The 18,239-nt window shown below is 48.3% G+C and overlaps 8 protein-coding genes across 8 annotated transcripts; 5 read left to right on the forward strand and 3 right to left on the reverse strand.

The window, feature by feature from the left end:
* Nucleotides 1-590: 590 nt before the first annotated feature.
* Nucleotides 591-1,152, forward strand: L199_006869 (uncharacterized protein; the record flags this gene model as incomplete). The annotated part of the gene is made up of 4 exons (XM_064892566.1): nucleotides 591-726; nucleotides 797-852; nucleotides 907-921; nucleotides 991-1,152. 4 exons carry the CDS (start codon nucleotides 591-593, stop codon nucleotides 1,150-1,152), a joined length of 369 nt encoding a protein of 122 aa, XP_064748638.1.
* A 544-nt stretch (nucleotides 1,153-1,696) lies between these two features.
* Nucleotides 1,697-4,355, forward strand: L199_006870 (uncharacterized protein; the record flags this gene model as incomplete). The annotated part of the gene is made up of 11 exons (XM_064892567.1): nucleotides 1,697-1,888; nucleotides 1,941-2,177; nucleotides 2,242-2,435; nucleotides 2,502-2,595; nucleotides 2,655-2,701; nucleotides 2,752-3,023; nucleotides 3,088-3,298; nucleotides 3,363-3,778; nucleotides 3,837-3,900; nucleotides 3,954-4,236; nucleotides 4,296-4,355. 11 exons carry the CDS (start codon nucleotides 1,697-1,699, stop codon nucleotides 4,353-4,355), a joined length of 2,070 nt encoding a protein of 689 aa, XP_064748639.1.
* Nucleotides 4,356-4,927: 572 nt separating this feature from the next.
* L199_006871 (uncharacterized protein) lies at nucleotides 4,928-6,291 on the forward strand (the record flags this gene model as incomplete). Its single annotated transcript, XM_064892568.1, has 7 exons — nucleotides 4,928-5,088; nucleotides 5,155-5,229; nucleotides 5,304-5,508; nucleotides 5,567-5,632; nucleotides 5,706-5,897; nucleotides 5,969-6,125; nucleotides 6,179-6,291. 7 exons carry the CDS (start codon nucleotides 4,928-4,930, stop codon nucleotides 6,289-6,291), a joined length of 969 nt encoding a protein of 322 aa, XP_064748640.1.
* A 286-nt stretch (nucleotides 6,292-6,577) lies between these two features.
* On the reverse strand, nucleotides 6,578-8,487 carry L199_006872 (uncharacterized protein; the record flags this gene model as incomplete). The annotated part of the gene is made up of 7 exons (XM_064892569.1): nucleotides 6,578-6,821; nucleotides 6,881-7,196; nucleotides 7,247-7,691; nucleotides 7,751-7,962; nucleotides 8,016-8,125; nucleotides 8,181-8,326; nucleotides 8,377-8,487. 7 exons carry the CDS (start codon nucleotides 8,485-8,487, stop codon nucleotides 6,578-6,580), a joined length of 1,584 nt encoding a protein of 527 aa, XP_064748641.1.
* Nucleotides 8,488-9,469: 982 nt separating this feature from the next.
* L199_006873 (uncharacterized protein) lies at nucleotides 9,470-11,626 on the forward strand (the record flags this gene model as incomplete). The annotated part of the gene is made up of 8 exons (XM_064892570.1): nucleotides 9,470-9,537; nucleotides 9,612-9,796; nucleotides 9,867-9,927; nucleotides 9,985-10,017; nucleotides 10,095-10,238; nucleotides 10,309-10,534; nucleotides 10,676-10,876; nucleotides 11,042-11,626. 8 exons carry the CDS (start codon nucleotides 9,470-9,472, stop codon nucleotides 11,624-11,626), a joined length of 1,503 nt encoding a protein of 500 aa, XP_064748642.1.
* Nucleotides 11,627-12,102: 476 nt separating this feature from the next.
* L199_006874 (uncharacterized protein) lies at nucleotides 12,103-14,078 on the reverse strand (the record flags this gene model as incomplete). The annotated part of the gene is made up of 6 exons (XM_064892571.1): nucleotides 12,103-12,270; nucleotides 12,325-12,688; nucleotides 12,757-12,862; nucleotides 12,918-13,338; nucleotides 13,405-13,527; nucleotides 13,584-14,078. 6 exons carry the CDS (start codon nucleotides 14,076-14,078, stop codon nucleotides 12,103-12,105), a joined length of 1,677 nt encoding a protein of 558 aa, XP_064748643.1.
* A 667-nt stretch (nucleotides 14,079-14,745) lies between these two features.
* Nucleotides 14,746-15,844, forward strand: L199_006875 (uncharacterized protein; the record flags this gene model as incomplete). The annotated part of the gene is made up of 4 exons (XM_064892572.1): nucleotides 14,746-15,019; nucleotides 15,069-15,401; nucleotides 15,464-15,593; nucleotides 15,643-15,844. The coding sequence occupies 4 exons, from the start codon at nucleotides 14,746-14,748 to the stop codon at nucleotides 15,842-15,844; spliced, it is 939 nt and encodes a 312-aa protein (XP_064748644.1).
* A 144-nt stretch (nucleotides 15,845-15,988) lies between these two features.
* L199_006876 (uncharacterized protein) lies at nucleotides 15,989-18,154 on the reverse strand (the record flags this gene model as incomplete). The annotated part of the gene is made up of 9 exons (XM_064892573.1): nucleotides 15,989-16,207; nucleotides 16,267-16,608; nucleotides 16,669-16,772; nucleotides 16,830-16,986; nucleotides 17,042-17,207; nucleotides 17,266-17,435; nucleotides 17,496-17,891; nucleotides 17,948-17,988; nucleotides 18,055-18,154. 9 exons carry the CDS (start codon nucleotides 18,152-18,154, stop codon nucleotides 15,989-15,991), a joined length of 1,695 nt encoding a protein of 564 aa, XP_064748645.1.
* Between the last annotated feature and the right edge of the window lie 85 nt (nucleotides 18,155-18,239).

Consider the following 18,239-nt stretch of genomic DNA (forward strand, 5'->3'; position numbering starts at 1 on the left):
ATGTGATGGTTGCGTTGTAACCGGATAGATGAGTTGCTGGATCCCGTTTCAGCAGTCTGGCAAGCACAGGATGGCCTATGAGGATATCTGGTGATCTTTATAACAGAGAAGTGTCCATGTCTATATATATGAACTCATGTATATATGTATTCTTTCCAGTTTGTTTGTCGCTCTGATCCGAAGACATCTGCTCCTGATGACGTGCCCAGTAACAACAATTTCAACTGCGCGAATCTGCATCGGACCACATTGTTTCTTATGTTGACTGACCCATGCATGTATGTTTGTCCACGGATGAGATGGGATGTTGCCATGCAAGGTGATGCAGTCGTCCATGATTTTTGCTATTATGTATACGTGTGTGGATCTTAGAGCAGGTGGATCAGAAGAGAGGAGACCCACTTGGAGTGACACCGGACCGGAGTTGCCTTGCACAGAACACGCCTCTATCAGGTCATGTCAAGATGACAGTGTTCATAGGTCTTGTTACTTTCTCACTTCATCCTCTAACCTCCCAGGGGACAGACCCTCATCGACCGAAAGTATCCATGGCTAGACCGCTCCTGCGATCCCTCTCGAACATCCGTACCATGCCATTCCACACTCGCCCACCCATCCGTCTCGTATCGGTGAACACTGTGCCCGATCGAGCTAAGAAAGTGATAGGTGCCGTGATAGACAATGTCAAGGACAAGTATGACATAATACATGTTGGCAATTCCGCGAGTAAGCATCTACACCTCTCACAAGAGCTAGGTGAGGTTCACTGACAGTGCTGTATGTAACGGAAACTCAGCGATCGAAGGTGTAAAACCACTCTTGGAATCTACTCAACCACCTCCGGATATTCTGGTAAGTTCGAGGATTACACATTTCTACACGTTCACGCTGACTCTTGGTTCTTAGTTCTGCGCATCCATGGTGGGTTTTGTTTCCAGGGAAGCGGCTGAGGCGATGCGGCTGACATGCAGGATTACTCATCTCTCACAGTGGACCCCGGAAGAACAAGATGAGATACAGAAGATTGCTAAAGAAACAATCCCAGGTATCAAGACAAACGGTACGCCTACTGGGCTTCATACGCAAGTTGGGCCCGATGGAATTGTGAGATACCTGGTGGAGAGGATAGATGATATTTTGGCACAGAAATAAACAGAGATAGTTTCACAATGTCGCGGCGTTTGTGATAGTCTGGATAAGATGGAGCAACTTGCGTTGATCCAATCGAATCGACGGAAACAAGATCCTTTTGCTGCATCTGCTCTCCTTCATAGTCGGATCTGCATGCTCGACCGCCCGACACGTATTCCTGAAGCTCAGGCTTCCCGTTGTCCATTGGTAGATACAGGAGTAGTGTGTTGTTGAGGTACATTGATAGTGCGCAATTTGTTATAAAAGTACATCTGACAACACTAAAAATAGACCGGTTAAGTAAGTCACATGTCACAAGAACGTGTCTTGATTTCTTAGGATGAGCATCACGTTTCATACACAATTCGTTCCTCTGTCTACGAGTTGGATAAATCGCTGCGTTTTGCACGTCCTATCAGATAACGATACTGGACCTGAGCAGTATCGCATGAATCATCAAGAACGTGTGAGCCATGCCTCAAATCTCTTAAATACAAGATATGCTACAAAGGGATGGGATGATGTGAACGAGCCCCAAGTCCTCATTCGTCATAGCTTATCTGATATGATGCTGGGTACCGCTTCCTCTTGGACTCTGGTATTGGCCGTTTCCTTCGGCGTAGCCCAACAGGTCACCTTGGGTCCTGAAGCTTACACCGCTGCAGGAGAGTTCCCCACTAGCTTGTTCTCGTCGTACTGGAATGAGCCGACCCAGACCGTCTCGCAAGTACAACCGGTCATTACTGATTCAATCTTGGTGAGTCCTCGCGAACATCTGTGATGTTGTTACTACTAAATGGCGACTCCAGAACAAAACGTTTGCTCTCAACCTGACAGATCCGGAGACGATCCTGAACAACGATACATCCGATCCGCTGTTCTATCCTCAAGGCCATTCGAATCTTACCCAGGCATCTGCTGAGCAGTTTTACCAAAATGTCACTGCCCAAATCGAGGGTATCATTGGAGGAGGAGAAGGCTCCAACTGTACTAAATGTATGGACGCGTTGACCGCTGCTAGTCGTCTCGCCAAGGAGCATCCCAAAGTGAGCAATCATGATCATTATCGCACTATGCACGATGAGCTGATAAAACAACTCCAATGACTAGCTGGTTCCCCAATTACTCGTTTCAATGTGTAAAAAATACAAGTTCGCTTCAGGAAACGGATGCCAAGTGTACTCCGAGCATGCTCAAGGACCTTTTTACGCTCAAGTGTTGGCTTATGCCGATGTAGGCGGTTCGGATGGACAGTATCTATGCCAAAATTTCATTAGCGTCAGCAAATGCCCTCGACCTGCTCTGTGAGTCTGATGTTTGCGATCTGCTAAAACTCAACGATCACAAGACTGATTACCCCGATTTGGCAGCCCAAAGTTCGATGCTAGCGAATTCTGGACTAAACCCAAGCCTTCGAATGTCACTGCACCAGTACCAAAGGGGACAAACCGAGTCAAGGTCTTGGTGGGTATCCCGGCCCCTTTATTGAATGAGCGCATTAGCTGAGAACATCGATTGAACAGCACATGTCGGACTTTCACATCGATCCTCGATATGCTACTGGATCAGAGTAAGTCATCAGTGGCAATACTCATGCTCATTTGACTTTCCTTTTTCTAGAGCCAATTGTACATCTGATTTATGCTGTCGAAAGGGTAACCCTGTGGCCTCACTCTACAGCAACTATACCCCTTCGGTCCCAGCTCCGAGGTTCGGTTACTTCCAGTGTGATACTCCGTGGGCACTTGGAGCTGCGGCTGTCGAAGCCATCCCAGTGCTGACTGGTACCCATGGTGATGACATTCTTAACATGACAATCTTCACGGGTGATCTGGTATCTCATGATCCGTATTACCAACTGAGTCGAGATTTCATACTATACACTGAGACTGGTGAATGACTTGTGCAGCCTCTGGAGATTGAAAACGCACCGCTGAAATATTGTGACCCCTGCAGCCTTATATGACCTCTGGAAGCGAACACTCAATCCGTCTTCGCCTTTGTTCGCGGCCATCGGAAATCACGACCAGTACCAACAAGCCTTCGATTCACCCGATACACTCACTGGCATCCTGAAGAAACAATTCAGCTGGAACTACGATCATCTCTCAAGCTTGTGGAAGAACAATGATTGGATTGATGACAAGGCTGCCAGACAAGCGAAAGCGTGAGTCAGGCTTGAGGAACTATCATAGACATTCATCGTTGATCACTCATCACGGACCACACAGTCATTACGGAGGATATTCGGTTCAACACGCATCTAACCTCAAGGTGATCACGATCAACACTGATCTATGGTACCGATCAAATATCTTCGCTTTCATCAACACCACCCGATCTGACAACTTCGGATTCTTGAAATTCCTTGCTGAAGAATTGCAAGAGGCAGAGGATAACGATTCCAGAGCTTATATCGTGGGACACGTTTTGTCCGGTTGGGATGGAACGAATCCTGTCATTGGCCCTACCGATGCTTTCTACCAGATCGTTGATCGATATTCTCACGTCATTGCTGGAATCTTCTGGGGTCATACCCATGAAGATCAGAATTTGATCTACTATGCCCACAACGCTACCGATATCTCAACCGAAACTGCACAGAACGTGGGATGGATTGGTCCATCTATCACCCCATTGACCGATCGTGAGTCCCACATAAGTCGTCATGGTGTTATCTAGACTGCTGATGAACACACTGTCAGTGAACTCCGGCTTCCGACTTTACGAAGTTGACGCGGAGACTTGGGATATTCTGGATGCTCACACGTAAGCCTCAGTCTTGCTCAGGGCGAGGATAGAATGCTTATAATGTCAGAAAGTTGGTACTCAAACGTCACTACCTATGGAGACCTCGATAGTCAGGTCGCCGTCGGACCAAGCTATCAATACGAATACAGCACACGCGAAGCTTACGGAGGTAACATAGATTGGCCCAAAAATGCACCTCTGAATGCTACATGGTGGCATTTGGTAACGGAACGCATGAGCAGCGATGGCGGTGCTCTCGTCAACCTATACAATGCCCACCAAGGGAAGATGTCAATCCGAAGTCCCAACTGCACCAGTACCGATTGTATCGAAGCAAAGGTCTGCTATATCAGAGTGAGTTTCGATGCTTGCCTCTGTCCGGTCAGATCTGACTGCCGTTGCTTTGTATGCAGAGTGGGTCAGCACCCTTAGGGCTCGATAGATGTCAACCAGGCTTCGGCAGTGTTCAGTAGACTCAGGGGAATAATGCCTTCACGCCCTCCCGTCAATCACGGATCGTGCTAGACATTCCAATACGAAGCGATATATAATAGAAGAGAGCAGAGATTGAATGCATATCAAGGATGTTTCACCAGATTGAAGCTGCTTCGATCGTCGCTTGACAGTACTGGTCCCTACTGGACATTGCTTGCCGCGCATTCGATGAGATGCCAAAACTGCGGAATGTCCAGTACCTACTACCTATGTGTACAGTTTTTATAGTGCGCATTTGTCGGAATCGCAGTATACACCTCAACACGCGTTTCAAGGTCTGAAAGGGAAAAGGAGATTAAGCTATAGAAATCCTATCTTTTTGACGTCAATACAGTCCCTGTAGTCACAAAATCCTGATCCACACGACTTCGCTGTTTTCAAATCTCACAGTCAAAAAGTTCAGAGTCATACTGAGCGTTATTTCATACTATACATTCGGTGTTATTCAAGTCCCAAGTCAGCTTTTTGCCGCGACCAGCACACAGCTCAGCGTCACTATCGTGCAGGACCGCATATCAGGTCGTCGAGAGCAAAAGCACACCATATCATCATGGGATTACTGGAACAGATACCGCCAGAAGTGCAGGAAAACCTGAACAGGATATGGACGTCGCCCAAGAAGAGGGCTGCCTCAATGGCCGTGTTTATCATGGTCACATTGGTGCTGGTGTATAGCACGATCAACCCTTCTTCAGGCGCTTCGTCGATATTGTAGGTTCATCTTTGAGGTCTCATACGGAACGTCTCGACAAACAGCTTACTTTTTTTCGGTATTAGGCCTTTGGATCCACAGCGGTCCAACATAGGATCAATACGGCGTAGTGATTGGAGCTTGACGAGTGACTTCGATATGTGAGCTGCCTACAAAGTCATTTGACGCTGTTGTGCGTAGCGACAATTAGCTGATCGTATGTCATCAATGATAGTGTTGTATCACATTATAACGAGGATGTCAACATGATGCGGGAGACTATCGATTCAGTAAAGTCGAGACTACCTCATAGTCGTAGCAATCGTGTGATTATCTATCACAAGGGTTCAAGAGATAAGCAAGGGCTGGAGGAGCTTTTAGATATGTCAGATGAGGTAGTACAGCTGGAGAATCTAGGGAGGGAAGGGGAAACGTACCTTGTGAGTTCTCCGGGGATTGTCTACATGTGTTACTGGTCTTAAGCTGAGGTCTCCCCAGTCACACATAGTAAGACATTATGATACTCCCGTGACCAACCTCGCCGAGCACACGATCTTCATGCAGGTGGGTGGCCTGATGGAAGATGATCACCTTATTACAAGCGTTTGAGTTACTAACATTTCTCTTTCGCATCTAGCCGCATCTCGCATGGCATTGGGTCTTCTTACCCCGACTGGAACGGGTACTTCAGTCTGACACTGGGTTTCTATCTTTTGGTCCATATCTCTCGCACACCTGCGGCAACGATTCTGCTGGACAGGTCTTCCCTAGGATGGCCGATATATATAGTATGTTCAGGATGGATCTTTGTCCTCCGGAACCGGTTTTAGTGAGTGATGTCTTCTGAGCAGTATCTGACAGGCTGGTTGATGCTCGTCGCTAATGATGATCCCTTGATAGGCGACATGGGCTGGACAATTTGTGGTCTCACGCACAAGGATATTGGAGAACCCACGACGGGCGTATGCGAATCTGAGAGGAAAGTTTCACGTAGGCAAGGATCATTGGATATACAAAGAGGGATGGTGGAACAATGAGCCGTCGAATCCTACGTTGGGTATGTGGATAGTCAAGTCTAGTTGGAAGGTGCTTACAGTGCAATTCTCCCAGGACATGCGCTTGAACGATCTTGGCCAATGATCTTCAATTGTACCGATGCGACAAAGGCCGATACTTGTGGTGAAGAGGGTCACGGCAGTAGCTGTCAGTGTTTGGACGAATAGAGCAGAATTGTTCGACCTGCGATGGGCAACTCAACGCTACGACTCAGAGTCTCCGAGGTCAACCACATGCCAAGTCAAAGAGAGCGGAACAGATCTGCTAGTATCCATATCACGCAAGCGTTGTCTGCCTAGCGACCCACAAATTGCTCCAATAGGTACATATGTGTATTGTGTGACCAGATGTGCTATAATGATGTTTATATCTATGGGGTGGTATGTAAAAACGTTGCGTGTATGCTACATGGCTTTGGGCCTTTTTCCAAATTTGTCATCTCCCTCAATGGTATCACACCAACCTTCTCTCTATATTCCGACGACCGTTGACCCAGTCTGTCTCATGTAGAGTCATCTCCGGAGTTCCAAATAGAGCATTGTCTACAGCTTCCACTCCGAGCATGAATGAATGATCCTGGTTTCCACACTCGTATTTCCAAGAACCGAATCGTCCTCTTGAACGGATATCGAATTCATCTCGCAGAGCGGGAAGTATCTGAGATAAAGCTCCGTCTCGACCCAATGATGGTGTCGGACTGGAATCGTTCGTATCAGCAATGAGATATCGTAATGAAAACAGTACAGTTTGACTCACTACCCGTGATCAAACCTTCGCTCGTATATCGAAACGATCTCGTCGGTAGGCAGCATCAATTCGGTGGACACCGCTCCTTTGATGGTTTCTTCCATCAACGTGTCCAGGTCGATTGGTTTCTCAGCCGACTGACAGACTTCCAGCATGATACTCCAGTAGGGACCTCCTGAAGGAGCTTTATCGAAAGGCAAAGAAGGATCTGCTTTCTGCAAAGTGGGGAGTTTGACATCGTCTGAAGGACAATTGTATGGGGAGTAGTTGGAGAAGATTGTAGCCCGATAGAACGGAGCATCATCCTCGGGGAAGTACAGCCAGCCTTTGGGCAGGTCAGTGTCTTTTTGCGTTTTCGCACATTATATGACTCACACTTGTCGCCGATCCTATCTGGCCGGTTACCCCTGATTCCAATACCCAAAACGATCGTGCTTGAATATACCAGACCCTCCTTGGCGATCGACCTCATCCTGTCAACCGACCTGTGCTCTGCCCCACCATCGAGACAATCTAGGAATCCGTCTAAAGCCATTGTCGAGATCAGATTCTTATATTTTATTCTCCTGCCATCACCAAATTCGACCGTTCTGCTTGGTCCGTCCACTCTGACGACTTCCCCTGATTTGCTCAACCTGAATTGCTTTGAAGGAAGTTGCTTCGCGACCGCTGTCCAAATCCCACCCGTTCCATCTTTCATTGGGAATTTAAAGGTAGCATTAGGTCCCCAATTACCCGCTGTCTGCATAGTTAAAGCATTTCGGACTACAGTCCGTACATTGGGTGCGGCAACTCGTTCGCCTAGCCATTTGCATTGCATCTAGAGGTGCTTCTAGTCAGTGGGCTAAAACCAGAACCAGCACCGTAGACCATACTCACCTTGTTTGTTGGTGTTCCCCATACCTTAAAGTTGTAAGGTCTCATGAACAGATCTGCGATGCCCTCGCCCATATTTCTCACGATCCATTCGTCGAAGTTTTTGGGCTTGTGACCTGGCGTCTGGGCTCGATGTTCTGCCGCAGCGATGAGACCGTCGACGCATTTTACTCGAAGGTCGAGAGGTAGCTGCGATACGTTGTTCTGGTATGGGTCTGTAGCGGTCAACAAATCAGCTTTAATTTCTCGAAGCGTGATGCCAACTCACAAGGAACCCAGTTGCCTGCGCTTCTAACATAACTGACTCTTTGATGCGTGCTCCAGTCCTCGTCGTTCGGCAGAGCACGATGCAAAGCGTCGTCGAAATACGCATAGTGTCTGAATGATCACAGTGAGTCAGAGAATTGTCGTTCTAACGACAAAGGTCACTCACGAAAAGATGACATGACCACCAACGTCGAAATAGAACCCCTCTGATGTCACATCTGTACTTGCCAATCCACCAGGAGCGTCCGCAGAATCAGCTATGATGAATGACCTCCCCAGCTGGTCAAGGCGTGTCGCTGCTCCTAGACCAGTCTGCACAGGATGTAAGCGTCTCTGCTCAGCCTTAGGCTATCTGCACTTACAGGTCCGGCGCCAATGACCAAGGTTTCTATCTCGACTACCTGATCACCATTCGGGATGACATGTTGTGACCCGGTGCCTGCGCTGGGCGTGGAGTGATCTGCTACAGACATTGTTCGCAGAGAGTGGGAAGATATAAGTTGTAGATTGAACTACAGTTGAAGTCAATTGACACTTCGCTCATCGATATCTCAAGAGGTGCTCGCAGCATCACTCGAGGTTGACAAAAAATGCTCTTTTATCCCTCTAGCGAAAACAAGGTTGATCTCAGGGAAATCAAGCTTACTGCGCGTCATTACGGGAATCAACAGAAAAACAGGGGGCCTGCTTTCTGCCATCAAGCTGAGTTACGTCAAGACCGACCGAGGCCTGACCCTTTTGTGGTATGTTTTCTTGACCTGTATCTTTCGCGGCGAAGACTGAAACACCGCTTGGAAGGCAGGCCTGCATGGGTTGCCTCCGCGAGAATTGATTACATAAGATGTGCTTCTTAAGGTGGAGTGGCTGTCCTCGGACAGGCAATCCGAAAGAGAACCATATGCGTGGATGAATAGGAGAGGGAAGATGCAGAGTAAAGATGGTGGATCAGGGAGTGCAACCTGCATGGGTTTACAGATCGATTCATGTCGGACAGTTTTCCATCGCGATACACCGGACTACCAGGTAATTAACCAGGAAACCACGACCACGTGGCTACCGGTTCACACATTTCTCAATGTCGCTTAACAGTGCGCACACCAGTGTTCATACCAAGATTACATACAGCTACTACATACGCAACACAAATTGTACAGATCTACGAAACCTCGCTTAATCAATAATCAGCAGTCAACACCCCACTAATCTCCTCTCCAGACCCCCGCTCGTCGTCTATCCTCAATGTTATGAGCGCCCGGCGTTTATTCACCTCGTTGCTCTGTTTACCTCACACGACTCTCTTCCTCTTACCACACAAATTGTAACGGGCCCTCTCTCTCATTCATGACGCTTATATAGCCGTCCCAGATCGGTCGAATGATTCTCAAACGAACATCATTCACCATAACATCAGGCTTCCGTCAATTAAGGTCCCTGTCATCCACATCCATTAGAACGATGCCCACTCACGCTACCATCGAAGTTCCCAATCTTGGCAAGGTTCAAGTACCCACTGGTCTGTTTATGTAGGTGATCCATCTCATTCACGCCAATTGCAGTTTCTGTAAGGTATTGCAAGCTCATGTGACCGAACATCTAGTGACAATGAATGGGTCGAATCTCTGTCCAAGGAAACTTTCTCGACCGTCAATCCCGCCACCGGAAAACCCTTTCTGGACTTCGAGCACGCAAAGAAGGAAGATGTAGACAAGGCGGTGGCATCGTCTAGAAAGGCATTTAAGACAGTGTGGGGCAACAACGTTGCTGCGACGGAACGAGCTGCCTGTGAGTGTAGGAGTCCCCTCTATCACAGCTTTCATGATAAGTCCGACAACATCGCTGACCCTGCAAATAGTGCTCAATAAGTTCGCAGATCTCATGGAACGAGATGCGGCAAAGATCGGTGCTCTCGAGTCGTGAGTATGCCAGCGGATGACCAACGGAGGTGTGACTAATACAGAGGACGGACATAGGTTGAATTCTGGAAAGGGTGTAAGGATCGCTCGGTGAGTACTGCTCGCTTGATGCCCATTCTCGGTGGCATTGCTTCCCTTTATAAAATCTTGCTGATCTACCCTTGCAGTGAATTTGACGTCGGAGACTCCATCGCCGCTTTCAGATATTACGCTGGACTCGCCGACAAATCTCATGGTCAGACAATCAACCATTTCGGAGGAGAGAAGTTTGTATACACTCTGCATCAACCGATCGGTGTTTGTGGACAGATGTACGTACATATCGTCGCCGTGGTGTCTCAAAGTGACGTATATATGCTCATGATCGTTTCCTACCCGCAGCATCCCATGGAACTACCCTCTCATGATGTGGGCCTGGAAGGTTGCACCAGCTCTCGCCGCTGGTTGTACTGTAGTGATGAAACCCTCGGAGCTCACTCCTCTCACAGCTTTAGTGATGTGTGATCTGGCCAAGGAAGCTGGTATACCTGCTGGTGTGATCAACACTCTTCCTGGTCTCGGTGCTACTACTGGCGATGCCATCTCCAGGCATATGGACATTGACAAGGTGAGTGTGACTTTCCTCCAGCAAACTCTCGCATCACCTTCTATGACCATCTGCTGGTCTTCCACTGCAAAAGCCTCTTACCGCATCACTGCACGCGATATAGTTGTTGAATGCTGACAACCTCTGTACCTTCCTTTATAGGTCGCTTTCACTGGATCGGTCATCACTGGCCGAAGGATCGCTATTGCAGCTGCCGAGTCAAACTTGAAAAAGGTCACCCTTGAGCTGGGAGGCAAATCGCCATCGATCATCTTCGATTCTGCGGATGTAGAGCAAGCTGCTTCTTGGGTAGCAATGGGTATTTGGTTTAATTCGGGTCAGGATTGCACTGCTAGTAGTCGAGTGAGTTGATTATCCGAGAAACAGTCTCTTCATGCTTGGAACACCACCCACCCTGTGGGGGCAATCCAACCCCCACCCGCTGGGTCAACCTAACATCGATCTTTCTCACTCGGATGCTCGTCCGACTTGCTCCAGGGAATGTGCTGACATACACCATCCTCCCAGCTGTACGTCCAGGACGGTATCTACGACCAATTCATCGATGCCCTCGCTTCCAAAGCCAAAGCATGCGCTATCGGTCAGCCATCTGACGAGACAACTTCTTTCGGACCGCTCATTTCGGAGGGTCAACGGGACAAAGTACTCGACTATATAGAATCAGGTCGATCGGAAGGTGCCAGAGTGGTGACAGGCGGACGGAAGTGGGATAAATCGAACGGAGGGTTCTGGGTCGAACCTACGATTCTTGCCGATACCACGATCGGGATGAAAGTTGTTCAGGAAGAAATCTTCGGTCCTGTCATTGTCGCCTCCAAGTTTAAAACTGAAGAGGAGGTTATCGACTTGGCCAACGATACTGCATACGGCTTAGCTGCGAGTGTCTTCACCAACGACGCCAGGCAACAGACGAGATTGGCGCATTCCATTGACGCAGGTACCATCTGGCTCAACCAATATGGTATACTTCACCCTAGTGTACCTTTTGGTGGGTTCAAGACGTCTGGTATCGGCAGAGAGCTGGGTACCTACGGTCTAGAAGCCTACCAGCAGGTCAAGGCGGTTCATCAAAACCTCACCCAGACCATGTAAGTGCGAGTGCAAGTGCCCTTTTCACAGGTCACTATCTGATACGAACTGACATTCCGCATGGCAGGTCTTGGCCTCTCTAGGAGATGGGGCGCAATGTCGTAAACGCTCAAAGATGAGAAGCAGCCCAAACTTGGTAATATATTGTATCACGTTATGTATCCTGTCGTCGCAAAGCATACGTTGCATTATAACGTTGCAGAACGAGTGTACGATCTGAACCCAAATAAGATACGTTGTGAACAAAAGATCCTCACGAACGCTCCGTATCACTTGCATCTGACCTGATGAGTTGTAATGCCTTTGATACCCACTGTGGAACCATTTTCAAGTTGTGCATCCTCGAGAATCATGTTGCCAGGACTACATACATGTATTTGCTCTTGCCTGCATATATGTGCATGGATCATATATCGAACCGAGTCAAGCTGTGAATCACTTCCGGTCCCGACAGGATCCGCTACACAGTGTGTTACAATTTACCAATCGATGCTCTTCCGGTATGTGTGTTCTCCAATTCTTCGAAGTCGCTTACCCCATTTCAAGACAGCCAAAACAGTAGCGTTGATGACGGTAATGATCAAGGCCGACGAGATAGCGAAATTTCTCAATCCCCAACCGAAACACCAAGGCGTAATAACATAATTCTATAGAGGACTGAATCAGCGGTCGACCTGATATGGACGGGGTCGCGGACTTACAAATCCGAATGTGAAGATCATGGCCAACAGAATAGTACTGAGTAGGTATGGGGCCATATCTTGAGCACAAGCTTGAACACCGTGTTCATTTTTGGGTCTTATCGGATGATAACAGTCAAAGACATATGAGACGGTCAAGATTGTCGCCAATGGTCCGATAAGATTGACAATAGCACAACCCAAGACGTAAACTATCCAATGAGCTTCGTAGTATGGGCCAAGACCCATCATCAGTAGGCCAATCGGACATAAAACAGCCGGTATAATGTAGAGCTTGAGCTTGTGTTCGGCTTCCGTGATACCATGATGCTTTTTGGCTTGCCGTAGGACAAATTTATCGGTGATATATCCACCATATACTGCACTGTATATGTTCGATTGAATAAAGTGAGCCTTACATGTCTGTGAAAGAACAGAATCCCGAAGACGTACCCTGGGATAGCGGACAGGAAAGGAGATAAAAAGGTCAATCCGACTGCACTTGTTGAGAAGTTGTATGGAGGTGCCGCCAAGATACCCGAGGATATTGCCGCAATCACTAATGTGGCCTTTGTCAGTGTTTTGTACATCAAATATAGCCCACCCGGACTTACAATTGAAGCAAATCTGATACGTTGCGTACATCAAACCGCTCCACCATATCAAAGGTAGTCTGTAGAGCATCAACGGTTGAGCGAGACCCCTAATAATGATCCCCAGAGCGTATCTGTGAGGCTTCATGAACTTCCAGAATCGGGGACCGGGCCAAGGGGAAGGTGTAAAAGGCGTCGCATCGGTGATGGTCATGTCCTCGACTTGTGACAAGTGTGACGCTTCGTGTTCGACATTGGTTGTTGTTCTATCAGCCTTGTCGGCGTTCTTGGGATCTTCCTCTTCTGGTTGGCCTTCGAATGGCGCTGCTGAAGTGATGACAGAGGTGGAACTTGCCACATCGTGATCCCGCTCAAACGTTGACTCTTCGAGGAAGAAGAAGAGGACAAGTCCCATAATAACAGTCAAGCCGGTCGACAACCACTGCGATAGATATGCTGACGTGATCAGTCGATGTGATTCGTCTACGTATTGAGCATTCTCACTCACAATGATCGCTCGCCATCCCAAACCTTCGTAGATGTATCCACTCAGGATAGGTCCCAAACTTACCCCTCCGAAAAGGAAGTTGATGTACAATCCGAGAGGGAAGGATCGTTCGTGTAGGAAGAACTGACAAAGTCATATCAGGCAAGTTTGGAGAACTTCTTTTGGCGATTTGAACTCACCACATCCGCAATTGAAACCTCGACCAAAGTGAAGGAAGGTGATATGAAGAAACCCAATAGTAATCGACTCGCGATCCACTGGGAGTTTCCCTTCGCGAAAGCGGTCCAAATATTCACTAGCGCAGCACCAAAGGCCGAGATGAGGTAGGTGGGTCGCTTACCGAAAGCCAAAGAAGCTGGTTGACTGATCAAGGTGGAGACACCGATGAATAGGTATAAATAGCCCGTACCTACGTTGAGTTGATCTAATGATAAACCGGTAGAGGTGGAAAGCGGGTCGAAGACTGAGTAAAGATCGGACGATAAAATCGTTGCCGTGATCGTATAGAACACAAGACAGCTGAGCATTAGATACTTTCGCTTTTGAGTCCAATTTAGAGGATCATCGGGACTCTTGCTCGGAGCGGGGATCAAGGTGACTGCGTTTTGGACTATCTCGCCTTGTTCTTGGTATATACGTGCGGTACCCGGCACGTCGAGCACATTGTCTGTCATGATGGGATATTTGCTTATCTGTGAGATCGTCGATGTTTGATGGAGGGTCGAATTGTGTCCTATCGAGACATATAAAGGGTATGTTGGATGTCTTCACCGTGTACGTCAATATACCATCTGCGCTCATGAGGCTTTAGTACTGATCCCAATCAACGATAGTCTCGTTCTTCAAACTTGGCGTTTAATGGCTAACCTCTACTTGGCTTATTCACCAGTTACGTTGATCGGCGCTTGTGAGAAAAGGTATAAGTTACTGTCTAATGGAAGTAGCCCATGGGGGACCAACATGTGAACAGATATCATAGATTCTAAACGCAACCGAAGCGAACCTCGCTTAGATATACAGGCTAAAAATAAAACCAAGTCAACAATGGTCGCTGAATCCCCCCAAGGCCATCGACCTAGCTGAATTCGAGTCACACTCTCACAAAGATGCTAAGCATGGTGTACATGAATTTCATGGGCAGCCTTGGCCATCATGATCGTACTGAAGATCCTTGATCTAGCTTTCGCTGTGATACGTGCGGGCTTTACGTAACTGATCGACAGCGGGTCAATCGCAATCGCAGGGTTTGTTCAACACAGAGTCATTTGTGCCCTATCCCACTCCAACGTCTCCTGACCTATACCATATCAATGACTTGACGGCCCTCACTTGGAGTCCACTATGTTGACAGCCACGTCCATCACCTCGAGCAGTACCGAGACCCACGGCACGCTCAAGTTGCGACCATCAGCCGATCAAGATTCACCCGCAACTTCAGGATTCCCCATTACCACTGATCTGACGTCTTCACCGTTCTATGACGTACAAACTGGCCCGACCCGCGTGGTCTTACCGACATTCACGTCGTTGGAGGAGGAAAGAAGGTATCGGAAGGAGCACTTGGCTTTAGTATTTAGGATATTACATCGGTTCAAGCTCGCTGAGGGTATTGCTGGTGAGTTTTCCGGCATTGTTGTATGGGATCCTATCTAATGTACTTCCAGGTCATTGCAGTGTCAGAGACCCGATTGAGCCTGATACTTTTTGGGTCAATCCTCAGGGCAAATCTTTCGCTCTGATGAAACAGTCGGATTTGGTCAGATGTTCCGCCGAAGACGGCCATATGGTGGAAGGTGTAGCACCCACCGACGCTTCAGCTAGCTCGATTCACTCGCAGTTGTACAAGTCGCTTGGTCGGGGACCAGAAGGCATAGAAGCTATCGTGCATGTTCATGGTCCTCACACCAAAGCGTTCTCTTCATTGGGACGTACGCTGGATATGATCAGTCAAGACGCGTGCGCTTATCATGATGAGCAGGTTCTGGTTTCTTTTGGAGGTGAGTCGAATGAATCTGAACCAGCTTGTCGTTGTAATTCGCTCATGTCGCTGTCGACGCAGGCGCCGTGTTCGACAACAAAGAGGGTGAGAGGATCGCTTCAGCAGTCGGAAAGGACAAGAAAATCGCCATCTTGCAGAATCACGGTATAATATCGCTGGGAAGGTTGAGCATAGATGAAGCAGCTTGGTGGTGAGTCCTACGGGTGAAAGCTGCTGTCCACTTGGCTGACTGATCACAGGCAAATCAACTTCGAAATGTGCTGTCAAGCTCAACTTCTTGCGGACGCTGCTCGCAGACCCACAGATCCAGTAGTCGAAGCTGGTCCGGAAGAAATAGCATCCACAAAGCGGGAGATGGGTAGCTCTGAAATGGGTTGGTTTTCGCTTGCTGCGTACGTAGAAGAGGAGGAGTATCACTCGGGTGGACGTCATAGGTTATAGCGTGTACCCGGAATGACATTGTGGGTCTCGAGATCCGGGCTCACATCTCTACACTGTTCTTTGCTCTGATAACGCGGTTCATTCAGTATCGAGCCAAGTCGCACATGCGAGGCTCAGCCCATGAATATCTCTACCCGTGGTTACCTAGCCAAGCAAGACGGGGCACCCAGATTCTAGCAAAATCTCCACCCAACCGCATGCCTGTTCGTCCTCACCCTCATCTATTCTCGTCCACATCTCTTCGCACACCATCTGTACCACTTCGATCTCGTAACAGCATTGAGGTACGAACAACTTCAGCTGAGCGCGGGCGGAGTCACGGCTGATGGGATCTGTCAAAGTCGAACAGGCGATGATCAGAGGCTATGATAGTTGCGTTAGATTGATTGGCCCATGCAAGGACAATCATCAAGACAGCTCACCCAGTTCATATATTCTACCTTATCCCCTACAGAGGCGCATAACTCCAGGACAGCCATGGCAGCCTTCTGAACCCGCTCGTCTGTTCTCGAAGCTTTGTGGATCGTTCTAAGGATGGATATATTACCCGCTTGCCATATTGCTAAGGATCCTGCTTTGACTCTTTCCTCTGTTTCTAGAGCGCCCTTCGTCATCACCCATGCATTCCAATCCGATTCTATCCGATGGGCCGTTTCGGTGTCCACGAAAGATGGAGTACCGGTGGTGATCAGGAATGATGAAAGAGTGGCGTATAACGTGATTAATGAGCGAGAAATCCCACACAGCTCTTCAAATCGACGTAACTGTTTGGGTCTATGTTGTCAGCGTGGATTATATTACTTTCAATGGAGAAGAGGTTTCACCCCGTGCTGTTTCTCTTCTGCCTCTGCTAGTATCGTCCACCAGATGGGAGCTCCGTGAATATCGCCTGATAGGATACTATAATCAATACCAGTAGAGAATGAACCTGTTCAATGACTAGGTCAGCTGGTGTTACCAGGTTCACGGTGACTTGTTGTCGTACCTAGCAGACTGAGTGTCACAAGAGACTCCACAGCACATTTCATCGCGGGATCCACGTAGGTCGAAGTAGGAATGATCACGTCCATTCCTCCTACACGTTCAATAGTACTCTTGACGATTCGCATCAACTCTCTCCACTTCGGATTCGTCCCAAGCAGCTGCGCAAATGAATGAGCGAAAAGAGAAGCGGACAACAACAGAGAGAGTACTGACATCGGCTGTCAACGTCAAGGCGCATGCTGACAAGACAGCAGCATCGCACGTCGGAGGGTTCTTGGAAGAGAGTGATCGCAATAGTCTGAGACAATCCTTCCTGTAGTTGAGCGCGAGAGATCTGGTGTTGATACTGGCAGTGGTACTCCCATCTCGTCCTTGCAGACTATGGATATAGGTAGTGAGTGAGACGTGTACTAGGCAAGGAATAAGCAGTGACATACTAGGAGAGATGAACAGCACCCATGTACAACATAGACAATTTGAGTGCCGTACCACTAGTGCTTTCTTCGCCCTGTGCTGTCATGAACAACGGAGCTACGCTCCCTACCCAAGGATTATGATCTTCCGAGACAACGATGATGGAGAAGGAATATGTAACGCAGTGATGGAACTGTTCAAGGGACTCAGTCAGCTCACCAATTTACAGTCCTGTCAAGGGGATCCCACTCACACATTGCAGGTCCTCGATGGACGGGAAAAATGCGTGTAGGAAATTGGGAGGCTCACTAGGTTGCAGGAAGTACGAGGCCATTCGAGTGTTACGACAGACAGCCATCAGCAGATCCACGGGTCCCAAGGTTTCCAAAGCATTCTGCCATCCTGGCTGTGCGGTGCGATGAGGGGCTAAAGGTGGAATGTGGGTATTGGATGTCACGGATGTCGAGTGCTGGCTCTTTAGATCGTGAGCGTGATTTGGCAGAGACGGACCTGTCGCAGGTGATGTCTGAGCATCTGGTCCTGCTGGTTGCCGGTGTGAGGATCCCTCATCGGTTGCTTCTGAGGGGGAAGAATGTGCAGGACGTATAGGTCGGATGGGCAATATCTCTGTCGTTTTGCGGTAGATACACTGGGATCCGATCATCAGCCCCTCTTGACTGATGATGTGGTATCAAACCGACCCACCTTCACAGAGTACTTGGTGCAGCGTTCGCATTGCGGTTTCCCTGACAGAACTCGCTCAACTCTCAAGAAAGTAAGGAGAAAGAAGAGACATATGCATGAGAACTCACCCAGGTCGCACTTTATTTTACGCTTCCTACATGTCAAACATCCATCACGATTTCTAGTGATTGGCCGGCGAGGTGGACGGATTGGTTGTGATTCAGTCATATATAGGGGCAAGCTCAATGGTATCGGAACAGTTCATACTTCATCAAAGCAGCCGGAAGGTCCAATTGACTTCGATGTACGAGTA

The sequence above is a fragment of the Kwoniella botswanensis genome, chromosome 1 (genome assembly GCF_036426115.1).
Source record: "Kwoniella botswanensis chromosome 1, complete sequence".
NCBI classification, from domain to species: Eukaryota; Fungi; Basidiomycota; class Tremellomycetes; order Tremellales; family Cryptococcaceae; genus Kwoniella; species Kwoniella botswanensis.